Below are 16,622 nucleotides of genomic sequence, written 5' to 3' on the forward strand. Positions count from 1 at the left end.
TATTGCCTACAATATTAGATACTGCAATACAGATACAGCATGTCGAAACCCAGATCATGAGCCTATTGAGAGTCAGCATTTCCTGTATATCATTTGTATAAAATAGCTTCTTTAGCCTTCACTCTCATTTTGTAAATACTCCTCTTTAACTTACATATATGGTTGCATTCATATTTAATAGAAAGGGAATATGAAATATCAAACAGTATAGATTTTGTTATGCTTGTTTCATGTCCAAATCTGAGTCTGAGTCTGCATTGATCAAAGAAATCTGACCTTTTTGCAGATTCAGTAAGCATATTGCTTTTGGTGGTCTATTTTTACAGACTGCGTTACATCCTCCTATGTTCCTGTAAAGCCTTTTGAAGACTCTGAAAAACATCAAGCTACAATAGAAATTGAAGAATTTGTGCGAGAGTCTACCAAATATTCCCACCCATTCAGAGTCTACAAGAACCAAATCTACATCTACCCCAAGCATCTGAAATACGACAGTCAGAAGTTTTTTGCAAAGGTATTGCTTTCACATGTGTTTATTTTCTGACTGACTAGTGAATGAATGTGTTTAACAGTTAAAGCTGTTGTTCTTTAGTCACTGAAATGAGCATCTTATCTGTAACCTTCAATTTAATTAGCAATTTGCATCATGAAACACAGTGACGTTTTAATATGTCCTTCGATGTCAGGGAAGATACCTTTAATGGCTATGTGACACCTATTGATAACATCATTGCAGGCAAGAAACATTGCAGTCTACGTGGAGTTTCGAAGTTCAGATGAAGAAGGTGCCAAACCTTTGAAGGTTAGTAACATCACGGTTTTTAAAAAGATGAAAGTGAGATAAAACAATGACAGCAATAGCTTTTTTTTATTCTAACAGCACAGTGCTACCTCAATATCTTGATTTATGTCTTACATGTAGAAAAACAGTGAACTGATGAACACAGTGAAGGGGTACTATGTGTGCAATGTCCTGTCAACATGGCCTGACTGTAACTGAGTTTGTGCATTATCATGAAATAATGTGCGCTGAATTGCATTGTGTGAATAAGAATTTAGTAAGGTGTACAATGCAGTTCAAAGGCAATGCTAAATACTGTAACATTGGAGCATCTCTGAAGGGAAGGCTGATATGCTTTTGTAAAATGTGGTTGTCCTGTACCATCTCTATTATTTTCGTAGTGTATCTATGGCAAGCCTGGAGGACCTGTGTTCACAGCGACAGCCTGCACCACCGTTCTGCATCATTCTCAGAACCCAGATTTCTATGATGAGGTCAGTTTCTCTGCATTCATTTTTTTAACTAATAATCATTCCTGACTGGTTGTCTTCTTTAGTAAGAGCCTAGACCCGTTTAAACAGCACGCTTTCACCCTTTAAGGTCCAAGGGAGATATGTGTCCCACAAATAAAAAGGACGCTAACTTTCTTATTTTTGCAATGAGGTGCACGAAACAGGGTTGTGATATTTGAGATAGCAATTCCTTGTGTGCCTTATGGGGTTAACATTATGCATACAAAGACTCATTGCAGTATCATGAATTAAAGCCACATAAATAGCGATCGGAGTGTGTATGTACAGTATTATTAAGATCTTTTCAAAATGCATGCACTTTATAAAAGCTACAGTGTTGCCCGACTTTATATAATGTAATGCAGATTAGTAAATTGTTTTCATTTTGTAGTTTGTAGCACTCTGCCACACAGACATTAAGTGCTGTAAAACATGCTGTACATCCATAATTTATTATGTAGTCTTTTTAAACGATCGGTATTCATAGCATACATTGAATTAATGATGAACAAAACATCGGCATTAAACCGTATAGTGTGCTCAGTGGTTTATTATCCATCCTTTATAGTTGTTGCCTATTCGTGCAAGTGCTTGCCTTTTTGGTGCTCAGTATTATGAACTCAATTGACACTAAACATCATCTCTGTAATTTCATTAATACGCTTCATGCACAACAGGACTGATGCCACTTTTTACTAGGTTTAAGGATATGTTAAGCTCTCACAAAGCCCTGTATTCAGCAATGAAATGGAATATAATATTATTCTGTTTTGTTTAGGTGAAGATTGAGCTCCCCGCACAGCTCCATGAGAAACATCACCTTCTGTTTTCATTCTATCATGTGACCTGTGACATCAACGCCAAAACCAACGCCAAAAAGAAAGAGACACAGGAAACAGCAGGTACAAGCGAGTGCTTTACATGTTTCTGAGTAGAGTATAAGACATCACTGCAAACCATTGTGCCCATGCTGAGGGGTCTCATCATAAATATGCTGTTATGATTTACTGTAATACCATTAAAGTTAAAGTTCCATCCTCAGAGGCTCAGAATTGTGTGCTAAGTGCAGGTAGGAAATATGCAGTTTAATGACATGTTATGAATATAGCAATAGTTTGAATTGTTTCCATTTAATTCTATGTTTAGTTGTAACAGCCTGAAAGCATGTGCGTGACCCTTTTGGATGCATGCTCCTAAGAGTTTGTGTTCCCTTTTGTTTAGTGGGGTACGCCTGGCTGTCACTATTGAAAGAAGGCATGCTTGTATCTCAAGAGCACAGCATTTCAGTGGCTAACACTTTACCTTCTGGGTACCTCAACATCAAGGAGCCTGGGTCAGGAAAAGTAAGTGTACATTTTAGTGCAGATGTTTCATGCTGTAATGTTGGTAACATTTCTAAACTGAATGCATTTTAACTTACAGCAAAACGGAACTGACATCAAATGGGTAGATAATGGAAAGACAGTGTTCAAGGTGTCCACACACGTAGTGTCAACTGTATATACTCAGGTAAGAGATTCCTTTATGTACAGGGACGGAAATAAGACTCCCATTGCTTAGCATGCTTGATCCATTCCTGGTTTTATTATGAGTGTAATACGGCACACCTGAACTTTTTTTTTTTTTGTTATGTACATTAGATTTGCATTAGCACTAAATTCTGTGCATTTATTAGCACATGTATGTCTTATAATGCACATTTTATATACATTTAATACATTTAAAGACATGGCAGGACAAGACATTGAAAGCGCAGGTATTTGTATATGCTGTGGATGAGCAGGTAATGTTCTCGCATTCATTTAATTTCTCTTTCTGTTCAACAGGATCAACACCTAAACCGATTCTTCCAGCAGTGCCAGAAAAGAGAATCCGAACTTCCTCACGCTCCTACCTCAAACTTCATCAACTCCCTGCTGGTAAAAAGGCTTGACTTGACTCATTAATGTTAAGCACTTTTTACTTTTATGATTATTATTGCTTTTTAGTTAAATTCACAACCATTTGTACTTATGTGCTGTTTAGTAGTCATCTGATTATTTTTTATATCTATTTTATAAAGAAAATCTGTCAAAGTGAAATAAAGTCAATAAAACAGGGTTGTGTTTTATTGTACACAGGGCCTCCAGAGTATAGAGAAGATCCACGTGATTACAAGGTTCCTTCCTGTTCTCTTCAACCAGCTGTTGAAGGTTCTGATACAAAATGATGAGGATGAGATCATTACCACCACCACCAGGTAAAAAAGGGGAACTGCAGGGATTTCGGTATTCAGGGTGCATGCTTTGTGTAAGAAGATTATAAAAATAAAATTACTTGACATACCCCAATACAATTGTTAATTTGATGATAAGAACAGCTATTTTCACAAACTGTTGTCAGTTTATATTAGCCATTATGTTAATCTGCTATCCATGGCCTTTCAGATCCTTCTTAGCATTTATCTCACAAGCCAATATGATTAAGTTTCAGCATGGGAAACATTTTCAGTGATCTGATCTTATAGTCCTTGTGCAGAAAATGCATTCACGTTTCACTTATAGCAAGTTTAAAACACCCATATGGCCTCAACAGAGCTCTTAAAATCATATCTAACCTCAAAGGACATCAGAGTGTGAGCATGAACCTGTCTGCCCTAAGAGGATGTAAGACGCATGTGTTCTATGTGGTATGTCTTACTTCCACTAGAGGAGTGTTGATCCAAGTAATACATCTGTACCTGTTGCTAACCACACACAACAATATTGTTTTCAGAGTGCTTGTCCACATTGTTGCCAAGTGCCATGAGGAGCATGTTGACCACTACCTCCGTTCCTACGAAAAGGTGCAGTATGAAGCAAAGCTCGCTATAGCCAGTATGGTGTTGCTCGATAGCTGCTCATAACCACAGGGCGTACGACATTTAACAGTTTTTTATATTGTGTATATAGCACAATGATTACACATCGAGCAGGTCAATATAGAACCAACAAGCACAGCTATTATGCAAATAACATTCAGTCGTTTCTCAATGCTGCTGCCATCGTTAATAAATTAACTTGATACATACGCTCAAGATATTTGCACTGAGTAAAGAGTGCTGGAATACAATGTTTGAGTATGCCTTTGTCCAGCTCCTCTGTTGTATATTAGCAATAATATGTATATATTTATTTCTGTGACGTGTTATCGAAGTTTAAGGTTAGGAGCTGTGGCTTGTTAATATGCTTCTATCTGCCAGTATTAATGGAAATGAGAAACCACACCACTATATATATATATATATATATATATATATATATATATATATATATATATATATATATATATATATATATATATATATATATATATAGAGATATAGAGAGAGAGAGAGAGAGAGAGAGAGAGAGAGAGAGAGAGAGAGAGAGAGAGAGAGAGACAGAGAGAGAGAGAACATGGATTATTTGCAGGGCATGGATTATTAATATATAAGTACTGTATTGAAGCAATAGGAAGGGAGACAGGCCTGGCTAGAAGGCTTAAGTGAATTTAAATAGAATGATAATAAACAGAGAGCAGTACTGTGCGCTTCTTGTTGAGATTTTATTGATTAATAGTGAAAAGTTCAGGCTTCCATTCTCTCACAGCAGAAGCAGCAGCAGTATAATGAGACAGTTGATCCCTCTGGAGCAGTGGCAGAGGGCCCTTTCCTTGGTGCTAGGGACTGTGGTTGCCATAGCAATTCCTTGGCGCATGATAGCTGTCAAAAGACTAGCTTTGGGATTGCCTTTAGCTACACCAGCTCCTGTCTCTGCTAGAGCAGGTCACTGTGCCACACAGTCTGTCTCTGGGATAGAGGAGTGTACTGTAATAAAGAACATCTGAAGAATATTATCTTGAACAACATCACAACAAAATGCCTCACATTTCTACAGAGTCATGTGTAGTGTACATTTTACATTTGCAAAATCAGCCTAGTGTAACCCTTTTAAAGTCTTCCGTTCATATTCAGGAACAACACTTGCATGTTAGTCCTTACTTAAATGTGCCTAATTAAGTGAGCATTAGCATGCAATACTGCTTCTGAATATGGCTCTTTATCTAGGAATCTGGAGATACTACAGTCTGTTTTGGTAAATAATTTAAATAGCAAAAAGAAGAAAAAAAAACACACCAAGGCAATACTTGCCACGTTGGCAGATTGTATTTCTTGATTTCGCTGTTTGTTTGTTTGAAGACTCAATAAAATATACATTGGGAAACATAATATAGCAATTGTAATAATAGTAATAATAGTCTTGACAGTAACAGGGTTTGTAAAATGCTTTGCAGTCATGTGTAAATGAAAGGTACTATATAAATACAATTACATATAAATGTGTGGCTAGAGTTGTTATATTAAATTATTTTTTATCTTTGTTTTTGCAGTTTGTGTTCAAGGCAGAATCACACAATTCAAGAACAGTGCATGAAGAGCTTGCAAAGGGAATTAATTCCATCTTAAAAACCAATGAACAAGTACCGGTTAAAAATACACTTAAGGTAAAATAAAAACGTTGCATTTGACATTATGTCTGCCAGATGTCACATAACAATGTGTAGTGGTGATCAGAATTGACCTGGTATCTCGTGGCAGATGAAACTGGAGTCACAATAGCAATTCAGACTGTAGTTGGAAATGCAACACAACTAAAAACAAATGATATGTGTGGCTCTACAAGGATACATCAAGAGAGACTGATAAAGAAAATCTTACCAATGCATGCATAACACAGACCCTTTGCTATAGAAACAAAGCAGTGATCAGTAGGATTGCGGGTTGAAATATACATACAAATCTCACGTGACATGATGGGAGATGATGCTGTGTTGTACTGTACAGAATATTCAGCCCCCTGCAACATCTGTGTATGTAACATGTTTTTTAAAAGGCTGTGACAAGCTTTCAAACATGATTAAATCTGCTTTTCACTCACTGTACCGTTGTGAGTCACAGAGCTATTTCATAGAGCACTGCTCTGACCTGAATAGCAACACCGAGCTCAGAACAGTGTCCCTTCAGACCTGGGCTTGGTACTCTGGATGATAGCAACTGTCCTGCACTGCCCAACTTCACAGAGCAGACTCAGAGGTGCTAGCTGCACTTTACCCACCCTCCATGGTTTCACAGCTGTCTGGAAACAGGTCTACTGATACAATTGTGACAAATTTGCCACCTTTAATAAGTTGCATGTTTACTTGTTATTATTTGAAATACAGTAAATAAAAATACTTAGTTTCTCAGTAGTTTGACCATACTCATTAGTGTTATTCAACTAGCTTTTTAATGTTACAATGTTCTGATTGCATTTTTTGCCTCAGAAGCCAGTGTGGGAAGAGACCTATGTAATAAAATACTTTAGTACAAAACCCTAGCAGCTCAATATGATAAAACAATATATACTTACGAACCCTCCCCTCTCCCACCTTCTGCTCCTCAACAAGATCATCAACCACTTGGAGGTCAATATTGTATAAGCACACAATATAAGGTCATTAGCCAAAGTAGTCACATGCCGTTACAGTACATCAAAATGAACAGTATGTTGACATATTTTATGTTGTTTCGTAGTACTTGTGCTTCTTCTTTGAGCTCATTGTGAAGTCAATGGCCCAGTATCTGGTGGATTCAAGTAACCTAGCGGTAAGAGAACACTCTTTATAACCTTGAACTATATTGTATAATAAATAGTAAATGAGACCCTGTATATGCACTCACAACACCTCTGTGGTCACAGTGGCAGTGTGGCCCCCTCCCTGTTTCATCTCAGTGGTGTTCAAGTTCAAGCAGATCAATATGAAAACTGTTATGCAGCTGGCAGGACGTTCCTGTGTAAAAAACTAAGTTTGTTTTAGCTACCTCTGGAAAAAAAGGGGTTCTGCCTGAAAGTTTATTTCACTATAAAATCTGATGTGTTCTTAATTGCATTTGTGCTTGTATCTTTTACAATGTTTATATATATATATATATATATATATATATATATATATATATATATATATATATATATATATATATATATATCTATATATATATATAATTGTATTACTAATAGCTTCCCCGTTCTGAGAGATTCCCTGCATCGTACCCCAACATGTTGGACACACTGATAATGAACGTGTCGGATCACGTATTCTGGAAAAACAAGGAATTTCAAGAGGAAACGCGGAATGCAAACCTTGCTGTTGCCATGTTTGTTAAGGTAGGGCAGCAAGATGACAGGATTGTTTTTTTCATTGACTTTACCACTATTATCAAATAATAAGATCACATGTCTTTTGTTTCACAGCGCTGTTTCACATTCATGGACAGAGGATTCACATTTAAACTTATCAGTAATTACGTCAATATGATCGCGTCAGGAGATAATAAGGTAATACTTTTTATTTTATTTCTTTTTTTAGTCCCAGTTTGTTCACATTTTAGATTTAGACTCATCTTTGACAGCAGTCTAAGTTGAAATCCCACTGTGCTTAAAAGATTTTTAAAAAATCTATGCAAATAGTATGTGAGCACAATTGTACATTATATAATTGTGCTTGTAAAATGATGTATTTGCACTTGTCAAATGCTATCCGTTTTGTGCCAAAGTTAACACCATATGAACTGGATTGAGTGTAAAAAGTGCAGATCTATTATTTTAGTTTGGAAGCTTTCCCTACTGTCTCTGTGACATTGGCAGAACAATTTGTATTCCAGATGTCGTATGTCTCCTGTTCCCAGCTTAGAAAAGGGGTTCAAGTATCTCAGAGTTTTGTCAATACTGATGCTAATTTTACAGTATATAGGTTATATTATGTATGTTGTATATTGCCAAAATAAAACTGATGGATACTCCCCAGCCCAGCCCTCCCTGTTATGAATTATGAACAATCTGATGGTACCTGCTTTTGCTGTCAGTTTGCTGACTTCACCTTATGTTTCAGACTCTGTGTGAATTCAAGTTTGAGTTCCTTCGAGAAGTCTGTAACCATGAGCACCATATACCTCTCAGCCTGCCTATACCATCGGCAAAGATCACAGGTAATATGACAGGTCGTTAAGGTCTCCTGTACAGTGAGAGTCTATTTAACCTTACACTGTATTCCCCAATGTGTTCAACATACTGTTTTGATATAGTGGGCTAGATTCTCAAAGCTATTTACTCCAAAACGTCATTAGCATGATAACACAAGCAATAAAGTTACCAAACCAGAAGTAAGCAGCTTGAACATTTGATGCTTTGCTTGTGAGTAGTGGTGAGTTGTTTCAAATTTGTTTCAGAATTGTAATGGTGTTTAGGTTTTTTTTTTTTTTTCCCATTAGACAACAATAATGCTAATGATAATTTGGAGTGCGTAGCTTTGAGAATCTAGCCCAGAGTCACAATGCTGTTCATGAGATTGCTAAATTAAATGACATGACATGAGGTTTTTGCACCTAAACTACAATACTAACACTTCACTCCTTTGTATTTCCTTTAACACAGACCAGGCATCCCCTTCACAAACAGAGAGCACACAAGGTATGTACCCTAATGTGTCCTTATTTGTAGTCTGGATTTCAAGACAAGGAATGATGCAGTTTCTAAAATGGATGCTAATACTCAATCAGTGGCTCTCAGGCTAAATCGACAATGAACAAGCGCTCAGGTTTCTAATCAGTGAGCTTTCTCTTTTCATTTGGGTCTGGCCGCTCAGGTAGTATTAATTTTCCATCAAAAGAGCTGTCCCAATTATTTACAGTGCACTGTATAATATAATAGTATGTACAGTGTATACTATAACAGTCTGGGGAATGTTAACAGCAGTAGATAGAGTTTTCATTATTAATTTTTCCGTTTAAACAAATTGGTTTCTGTTCTACAGTAATGACATGGCATAGCCCCCCCAACACCAGTTTACTATATCTGCAATTATTACAATTCTAGTGGCTTAGTTGAATCGTGGTCCTTTTTCCACAGATGTTCCGGAATACAGCCTGACCAATGAATACTGCCGAAAGCACTTCCTGACTGGACTGCTGCTCCGGGAAGTTGGCTTTGCGCTGCAGGAGGATCAAGATATCAGACACTTGGCTCTGGCCATTCTGAAGAACCTCATGGCAAAGCATTCGTTAGATGACAGATATGCAGATAAAGTATGAGCTTTTTTGTGTGCTTTTTTTTTCTTCCTTTTTTTAGCTTCTGAAGTAGTAGTTGTATAGCAATTGAATTGCATCTCATCAAGATTAAGTACAACAGTAATATCACTGGACTAAAGTGGTTCTTATTGTGCTATTCCTGTCTTCTACAATTAAGTGCTTACCAATAATATTTAGAGTTGTTCTTCAAAGAAAAGGTAAAACAGTAACACTGTAAAATAATGGCTGCAAATACATTATGAATTCATGATGAATGCCACAGGAATAACACCTGCAAAGCTTCTGCACTTCCTCTGAGTTATAAAGTAATATATTTTGAATTCAGCCCTGTTCATTCATCTTGATTTCAAAACATTATGGTTCCCCTTTCCCCTCCATCAATTCCTAATGAGTTCACAGTTTGCTGTTCACTAATTTATATCAATATCGCCCACCAGGGGAATGGGAAGTGTTCATTCATACATGAGTGCATGCCTTACATGAGCAACAGCGTTTCTTATATGGGAAAATTGAATGAATACGAGCAATTAAATCCACATGGATTAACAGGGCTGAATTCAAAATGAATGACTTCCGAACTCAGAGGAAGTGCATCAGATATTCAAGTGTTATCCCTGTGGTATTCAGCTGGTATTCATAATGAATTAGCAGACATTATTTTAAAGTGTCTGTTTATGATTATTTCATGTGTATTAAGGGAAATGTTATGAAGTCATGAAAGTATGTCATGAACTCCTGCTTGTGACTTTTGAATTCAATAGTAATTTCATTTGGAATCAGTAGGAAATAATGTGTTGGTTACATTGGAATTACAGACACTTATTTTAAAGTGTTACCATATTTTTAAGTAGACAGATGTTTTTGCGTTCATCTGTGTACGTTCTTCTCCAACTCCAGAGACAGTGATCATAGCTGATACAATGAAATAATTATTTACAGAGAGAAACAACAGGAAACAATTAAACGGGATGCCCCCAGTAAAGGAAACAGTGCAATGCACAGTGGGAAACTGGAATGACACAAATAGGGTGTATTGTAATTAAACTCAGAGAGGGCGCTTCTTAAACACTTGGCTCTTGCAGCAGCTGATGCAGCTTCCCACCTGACAGCTGCGAGGACTTGTCGATTTTCCTTGCTGTTGCTACTCTGGCCTCCTTTCGTCATACCTGACGCCACCAATAATGTCTTTTTATTTTACAGAGCAAGCAGGCAAGGATAGCATCCCTGTACCTGCCACTGTATGGAATGCTGCTTGACAACATGCCAAGGTTTTTCATGAGGGACATATTCCCATTCAACTTCAGTTCTTCTAATCAAGTGAGTTTGAATCTTGGGTCCCACCTTTTTAAATCATTTTCTGTATCTTGTTCAGCTGGTTTAGGATAATTGTACTTTATTGTAGTTACTACAGAAAAAGTAATACTGAGTCGGTTTGAATGCTCTAAAAAGTACTAGAACTAAATGAAGCCATATTATTAATGGTGATTTCCTCCTTTCCTGATTTCTTTTTTGGAATGCAGGGCTCCAGAGATGACCTCAGTGTAGCAGGGGGTTTGCAGAATCAGATGACCTCAGCTTTGAGACAAGCAAACTCAGTGGATACTTCATTCTCTAAAGAAGTGCTAAACTCAATAACAGGTAGGCATAGACCTTTAACGTGTCTTTATATGATTTCTGGCTGGTATGTCGTTCTTGTTGTTTACGTCATTTAATATAAGAATATAAAAGGTGTTGGTTCATATTTATTTGTACAATAGTCATGTAATCATGAAATAAACAGACAATAAACAGTTTGATGTATTAAATTGATATGGTAGGTTGTCTTAACATAAAGTGCTTTTCTTTACTGCAATACAAAGTAACACAATGAATGTCTGAATTCATATTAACAGCCTTTTCATCACTGGCGGTATCTACTGCAAACCATGCAGACTCAAGGGCCTCCTTGATAAGCATCGAGTCGAACCCCAGTAACAATGACAAGAATAGCGAGAAGACAGATGCCTGTGAGAAGGTACTCCATCTGCATCTGTTCATCTACTCTGCTCCGTCCGATAAGGGACCACTGTGGTCTTAAATACTCTTGTATTTTGAACTTGGTCTAATAGTAGATATCTCTGGGCCAATACAGCTAACAGGACAGTTTTGAATCATATATTATAAAACTTTGAGTACCTCTGTGCCTGAACCTGTGTGTGTATGTGTGTGTGTGTGTGTGTGTGTGTGTGTGTGTGTGTGTGTGTGTGTGTGTGTGTGTGTGTGTGTGTGTGTGTGTGTGTGTGTGTGTGTGTGTGTGTGTGTGTGTGTGTGTGTGTGTGTGTGTGTGTGTGTGTGTTTGTGTTAATCAAGCAAGTTTAACATGGATCATTTTCCCTTTTTTCAGTTTGCCAGGCCGTTGTCATTGATTGGATCAGCTCTTCGCTTCGACAAGCTGGACCAGGCAGAAACAAGAAGTCTTCTCATGTGCTTCCTTCACATAATGAAGACGATCTCTGAGGGTAAAGTATCTCATCGGAGTGCCATCTCCTGATTTGGGGCTGTGGGCTTGCTTCTTTGGCAAAAGAGCACTGCTTAGCTATTGGGATGGAAAATTGAGAGATCCACACACAGGTTTACAGGCAATCCACAATACTTTTATTACTACAGGACCATGCATACTCTTTACAGACATTTGGATTAGCCAACATACATGTTGCACTGGTGTAAATAAAATAGAAAACCCTCACACCAGCTGTATTAAGCTTGTGCATTTTGTTATCCTGCCCACTCCTCTTGTCGTTGTCTCTCTCTCTGTCCACCTTATGCCTTCATTCTGCCAGTGAAAGTATTCTTGTGATTTTTTTTATTCCACTTAAACCATGAAAACTATATGTACAGGAATGCTGTTGTAGTGATGTATTCCTGTAAAATACTGTATTCTACAAGACTTTCCCTGTTTTTGCAGATGTGATAGTCTCTTATTGGCACAGAGCTGTTCACCAAGAGATTTCAGACTTCTTCAACATTTTAGAGTAAGTAGCTCTTTCTGCTTTCATCTCTCACACACTGACGTTTCCTCCAGTGTAAAGATTGCAAACATTTTAAAAGAGAATAAACACTTTGAATGTTACAGAACAAGGATGAAACACATGAAGTGCATGTGGGAGCCCCTAAATTAAAACTGATTTTATATATATATATATATATATATATATATATATATATATATATATATATATATATATATATATGTGTGTGTGTGTGTGTATATATATGTGTGTGTGTGTGTGTGTGTGTGTGTGTGTGTGTGTATATATATATATATATATATATATATATATATATATATATATATATATATATATATATATATATCAGATGTCTCAACATACATTAAGCTTAAATTCCTTTTAGAAAGCAATAAAGAAAAAGCTTGTTCATGCCTGATATTTGGACTTTATAGATAGTTTTTTATTAAGCTCTGCTCTAAATAATTGTGTTCCGGTTTCAGCTCTCATTAGTAATCCAGCTGCCTACTGATTTAAGATACAAATCTTCATAAGCCTAATAGAAATCCCCATAAAGCAAGGCAGTGGCAGTGAATATTAATGACAAGGTGCTTCCGGACTAATGGTATTTTACAGAAAGATTGAAGGAGACTATGAAAATGCTCTGTAAACTGCATTTACCTATAAACTATTAGTGAATGTCAAATCAAAGGAATATTCAGTGTGCCGATGCAATGTAAAAACATAATTAATAATTAAAATTTAATTTGCTTTAATGGCTGATATTGCAGTGCTGCGTCTTTTATTTTGGACTCATTGACGATATTATTGGCTCAGTTCTCAGTCTTTCCCATGTACTGTATTCTTATTTCACCAGTGCTCAACGATTAAAGCATCCAAAACAAAAGCCTTCGGAAGAAAGGGTGTTTCGTTAATCACTGTGCAGTTTTTACAGTTCCTTCAGACAAGTTAACCCCATCCTTGCAATACAGCAATAAAGCACTGTCTTCTAGTATACCAGCATGAGCTCTAAATGTGTTTGATTTGCTTTCAGATTATGTCTCCAGCACTTTCGCTTTTTGGGAAAGAGACATATTGCAAGGTATGTGCTTGTTTCATATTGTATAACCTTTTAATATTATTAGAGACATGATTTTTATTTTAATGTCTAATATGTTTGTACTAGATACTAACATCATGATTTTAATGATCTAAACAGGGGAGGATCTCAGCACTAAAACTTGTAACACTTCACTAGAGCAGCCCTCTTACCACTGTATTTTCACTGTATTTAGTAATGTTAATAGTTCACCCCTGGTGGAAAACACCAGCAGGGTTCAGACAGAATTTAGCTGTTGTTTAGATCATTAAAATAAATCCTGTTTTTATTTCTGTGTGTGTGTGTGTGTGTGTGTGTGTTTTTTTTTTATTTCATTCATTTAAAATGTTTAAGGGGATACTGCCTTGCAACTTCTAATGTAACTGCATTTCACTGCTTTCTTCTGAATACATCAACTTAAAAATTCTGCATGCAGCCAGTGTCAGACTATTGGCGTATCCAATCAGTGCACAATGTGTGACAGATGGAATGCTTTGTGGTTTGGAGTGACCACCACACACAAACATAATGCATTCCAAAGGATAAATAGATAGAGGGGCTTTTATGCTAACTTGACATTGTTAAATAATATGCATGTTCTGTTTTGTTTCTACAAACAGCAAAGCTATTGTACCAAGACTTCACTGACAAAATTGTCATTTGTAGCTACAGTACCCAAACCAACAGAGTAATCGTTCACGGTTTTGTAAATTCACTGTTTTATGTAAGTTCTTTAAACCCTTCAACTGCGCAGTGGTGTCATCTATGTTCCCTGTCAAAAGCATCATGTCAGTGGCTAATGGAGTTGCATCGTTGGGGGCTGGTTGACATTCATTCTTCCTGCTCTTTGGAACACAGGGGTTCAGAGCTGAGGGGTTCAGAGCTGAGGTTCAAAAACTGGCCCCTGAGACACATCTTTACTGTGTGACCTTTACCTGCCATGCCTGTTATTCATAAACATCCTTCTGCATTGTACAAGCAAATGAAAATGATGTGTTGAGGCTTACCGTACAGCACAGTATGCTTGTAAACAATGATTATTATTATTATTATTATTATTATTATTATTATTATTATTATTATTATTATTATTATTATTATTATTAATAATAATAAAAAATAATAATAATAATAATAATAATAATAATAATAATAATAATAATAATAATAATAATAATAATAATATCATGTATATGATAATGGTTTTCTATCAGTTGTTAGAATCTATTTACAGTCTATTTTTCAATATATAGATTTTTTTAAACAGTACTGAATATATTATTCATTTCAGAATTGCAGTCTGTTAAATTACTAAGAACTTGACCTGTGGTTTAAACACGTCAGAACAGAGCTAGAATCAATGCTAGAGAAGGACTTCCACTTACTGGAAGACAAGCCTCCATCCATCGCCACAGAATCTGTTTCCTGCTTTGTTAAAAACACTCAGACATGCCAAACTAATGTCCCGAAGTGGTGAATAAAAAATTGATAAACATTTTAGTAAAATGATGGTGTCTAAACCTGTCATTACCTACTTGTAACTGAGTACAATTCAGCTCTTACTTGAATTTAGTTCTGCCTTGTCTGATCTACCAATTTTACTCCATACTGCGCCATCTGTAATAAGAATAATAATTTTAAAAATCCATATGGTGCCATTTAATTAAACAAAATGTGATAAAATAGATTTTTCAGGGGCTTTCATAACATTGCTGTCAGAAAAACAAAATGGTATCCTCTGTCTTCAACACCGATACAGTATGCTGTGCATTGAGATGTCTGTCTTCAACACTGATACAGTATGCTGTGCATTGAGATGTCTGTCTTCAACACTGATACAGTATGCTGTGCATTGAGATGTCTGTCTTCAACACTGATACAGTATGCAGTGCATTGAGATGTCTGTCTTCAACACTGATACTGTATGCTCTGCATTGAGATGTCTGTCTTCAACACTGATACAGTATGCTCTGCATTGAGATGTCTGTCTTCAACACTGATACAGTATGCTCTGCATTGAGATGTCTGTCTTCAACACTGATACAGTATGCAGTGCATTGAGATGTCTGTCTTCAACACTGATACAGTATGCTGTGCATTGAGATGTCTGTCTTCAACACCGATACAGTATGCTGTGCATTGAGATGTCTGTCTTCAACACCGATACAGTATGCTGTGCATTGAGATGTCTGTCTTCAACACTGATACAGTGCACTGTGCATTGAGCTACAGCAAACTGCAGAAGTTTGAGAATACAATCGTGAAATTCTCTTAAAAGTATTTTTATTTCTAAATGCACTTCACAGCAGTGGTATATTAAGTACTTGACATGTAAAGCAGTTCACACTATTTACTAATATTTCCTAATTGCACTTCACACACAATCTGTGAGGATTAAACTGCATACATTAACAACGTTTGCCTGTACTGTACCCGGAACGTCCATGCAGAATACTCACTTATTTATGATCTTTCTAATGTTGTGTGATGTTAAATGACTTGTCATTCTGTGTGATGCGTGCTGAGTATTTGTGTCATGTATTCTGTACATATTAACATGTTTTCGTTAGCTGAGATGCCTCTCTCCTTTTCCTGACAATTGACTACATCAGTTGTGACATCAAGTGGCCATGCATTCAAGAGCACTAGTCCGTCCGCAGACAGAGCTGCAGACATGGTGACCAATGATACCACCATGATCAAGTCAATTATCACTCTGCTACAATCCCTGCAAACTCTGCTTTCTCCTTGCTTAGCACAGCTTTCACAGTGCAAAGTATTAACTTTCCTGCAACTGTCTGGATGTTTATGCTATTACTTCAAATGTGGAACCTCGTCATTCAGTGACCAGTATCTGCATAATCATTCAGCCGTCATGGTAGCCATAGATTCTGACTGTTCACAGAAATAAAACACTTAATAACTAAAATGTTTAAACAAGGTTAAGCTTAAAAGTAGTAGGTTACTGCACCACCTCCCCTTTCACACACTCACATTTAAAGATTCAATGAAGCTCAGTGTTGATCTAGACATTCTGTAAGAGGCTGAATGAAAGACTATTGCACCTGGAATCACTGTCGTACAGGACAGACTGAGCATGGATTATAAGAAATCAGACATT

General features: G+C 36.7%; 1 protein-coding gene across 13 annotated transcripts in view; it reads left to right on the forward strand.

Annotated features, from left to right (window-relative positions):
• Window positions 1-16,622, forward strand: part of LOC121326771 (dedicator of cytokinesis protein 10-like) — an 87,998-nt gene that overhangs the window by 54,842 nt on the left and 16,534 nt on the right. For all 13 annotated transcript variants that reach the window (XM_041270246.1, XM_041270250.1, XM_041270251.1 and 10 more), the window contains exons 17-38: window positions 327-514; window positions 737-802; window positions 1,183-1,275; window positions 2,072-2,195; window positions 2,515-2,636; window positions 2,716-2,802; window positions 3,120-3,212; window positions 3,414-3,532; window positions 4,048-4,117; window positions 5,683-5,796; window positions 6,866-6,937; window positions 7,350-7,496; window positions 7,584-7,667; window positions 8,221-8,317; window positions 8,763-8,798; window positions 9,237-9,412; window positions 10,616-10,732; window positions 10,936-11,053; window positions 11,308-11,429; window positions 11,799-11,913; window positions 12,360-12,426; window positions 13,457-13,504. In XM_041270246.1, coding sequence (XP_041126180.1) covers window positions 327-514; window positions 737-802; window positions 1,183-1,275; window positions 2,072-2,195; window positions 2,515-2,636; window positions 2,716-2,802; window positions 3,120-3,212; window positions 3,414-3,532; window positions 4,048-4,117; window positions 5,683-5,796; window positions 6,866-6,937; window positions 7,350-7,496; window positions 7,584-7,667; window positions 8,221-8,317; window positions 8,763-8,798; window positions 9,237-9,412; window positions 10,616-10,732; window positions 10,936-11,053; window positions 11,308-11,429; window positions 11,799-11,913; window positions 12,360-12,426; window positions 13,457-13,504 — 2,275 coding nt within the window. The remainder of the gene's footprint in view (window positions 1-326; window positions 515-736; window positions 803-1,182; window positions 1,276-2,071; window positions 2,196-2,514; window positions 2,637-2,715; window positions 2,803-3,119; window positions 3,213-3,413; window positions 3,533-4,047; window positions 4,118-5,682; window positions 5,797-6,865; window positions 6,938-7,349; window positions 7,497-7,583; window positions 7,668-8,220; window positions 8,318-8,762; window positions 8,799-9,236; window positions 9,413-10,615; window positions 10,733-10,935; window positions 11,054-11,307; window positions 11,430-11,798; window positions 11,914-12,359; window positions 12,427-13,456; window positions 13,505-16,622) is intronic.

The sequence above is a fragment of the Polyodon spathula genome, chromosome 14, assembly GCF_017654505.1.
Source record: "Polyodon spathula isolate WHYD16114869_AA chromosome 14, ASM1765450v1, whole genome shotgun sequence".
Lineage (NCBI taxonomy): Eukaryota > Metazoa > Chordata > Actinopteri > Acipenseriformes > Polyodontidae > Polyodon > Polyodon spathula.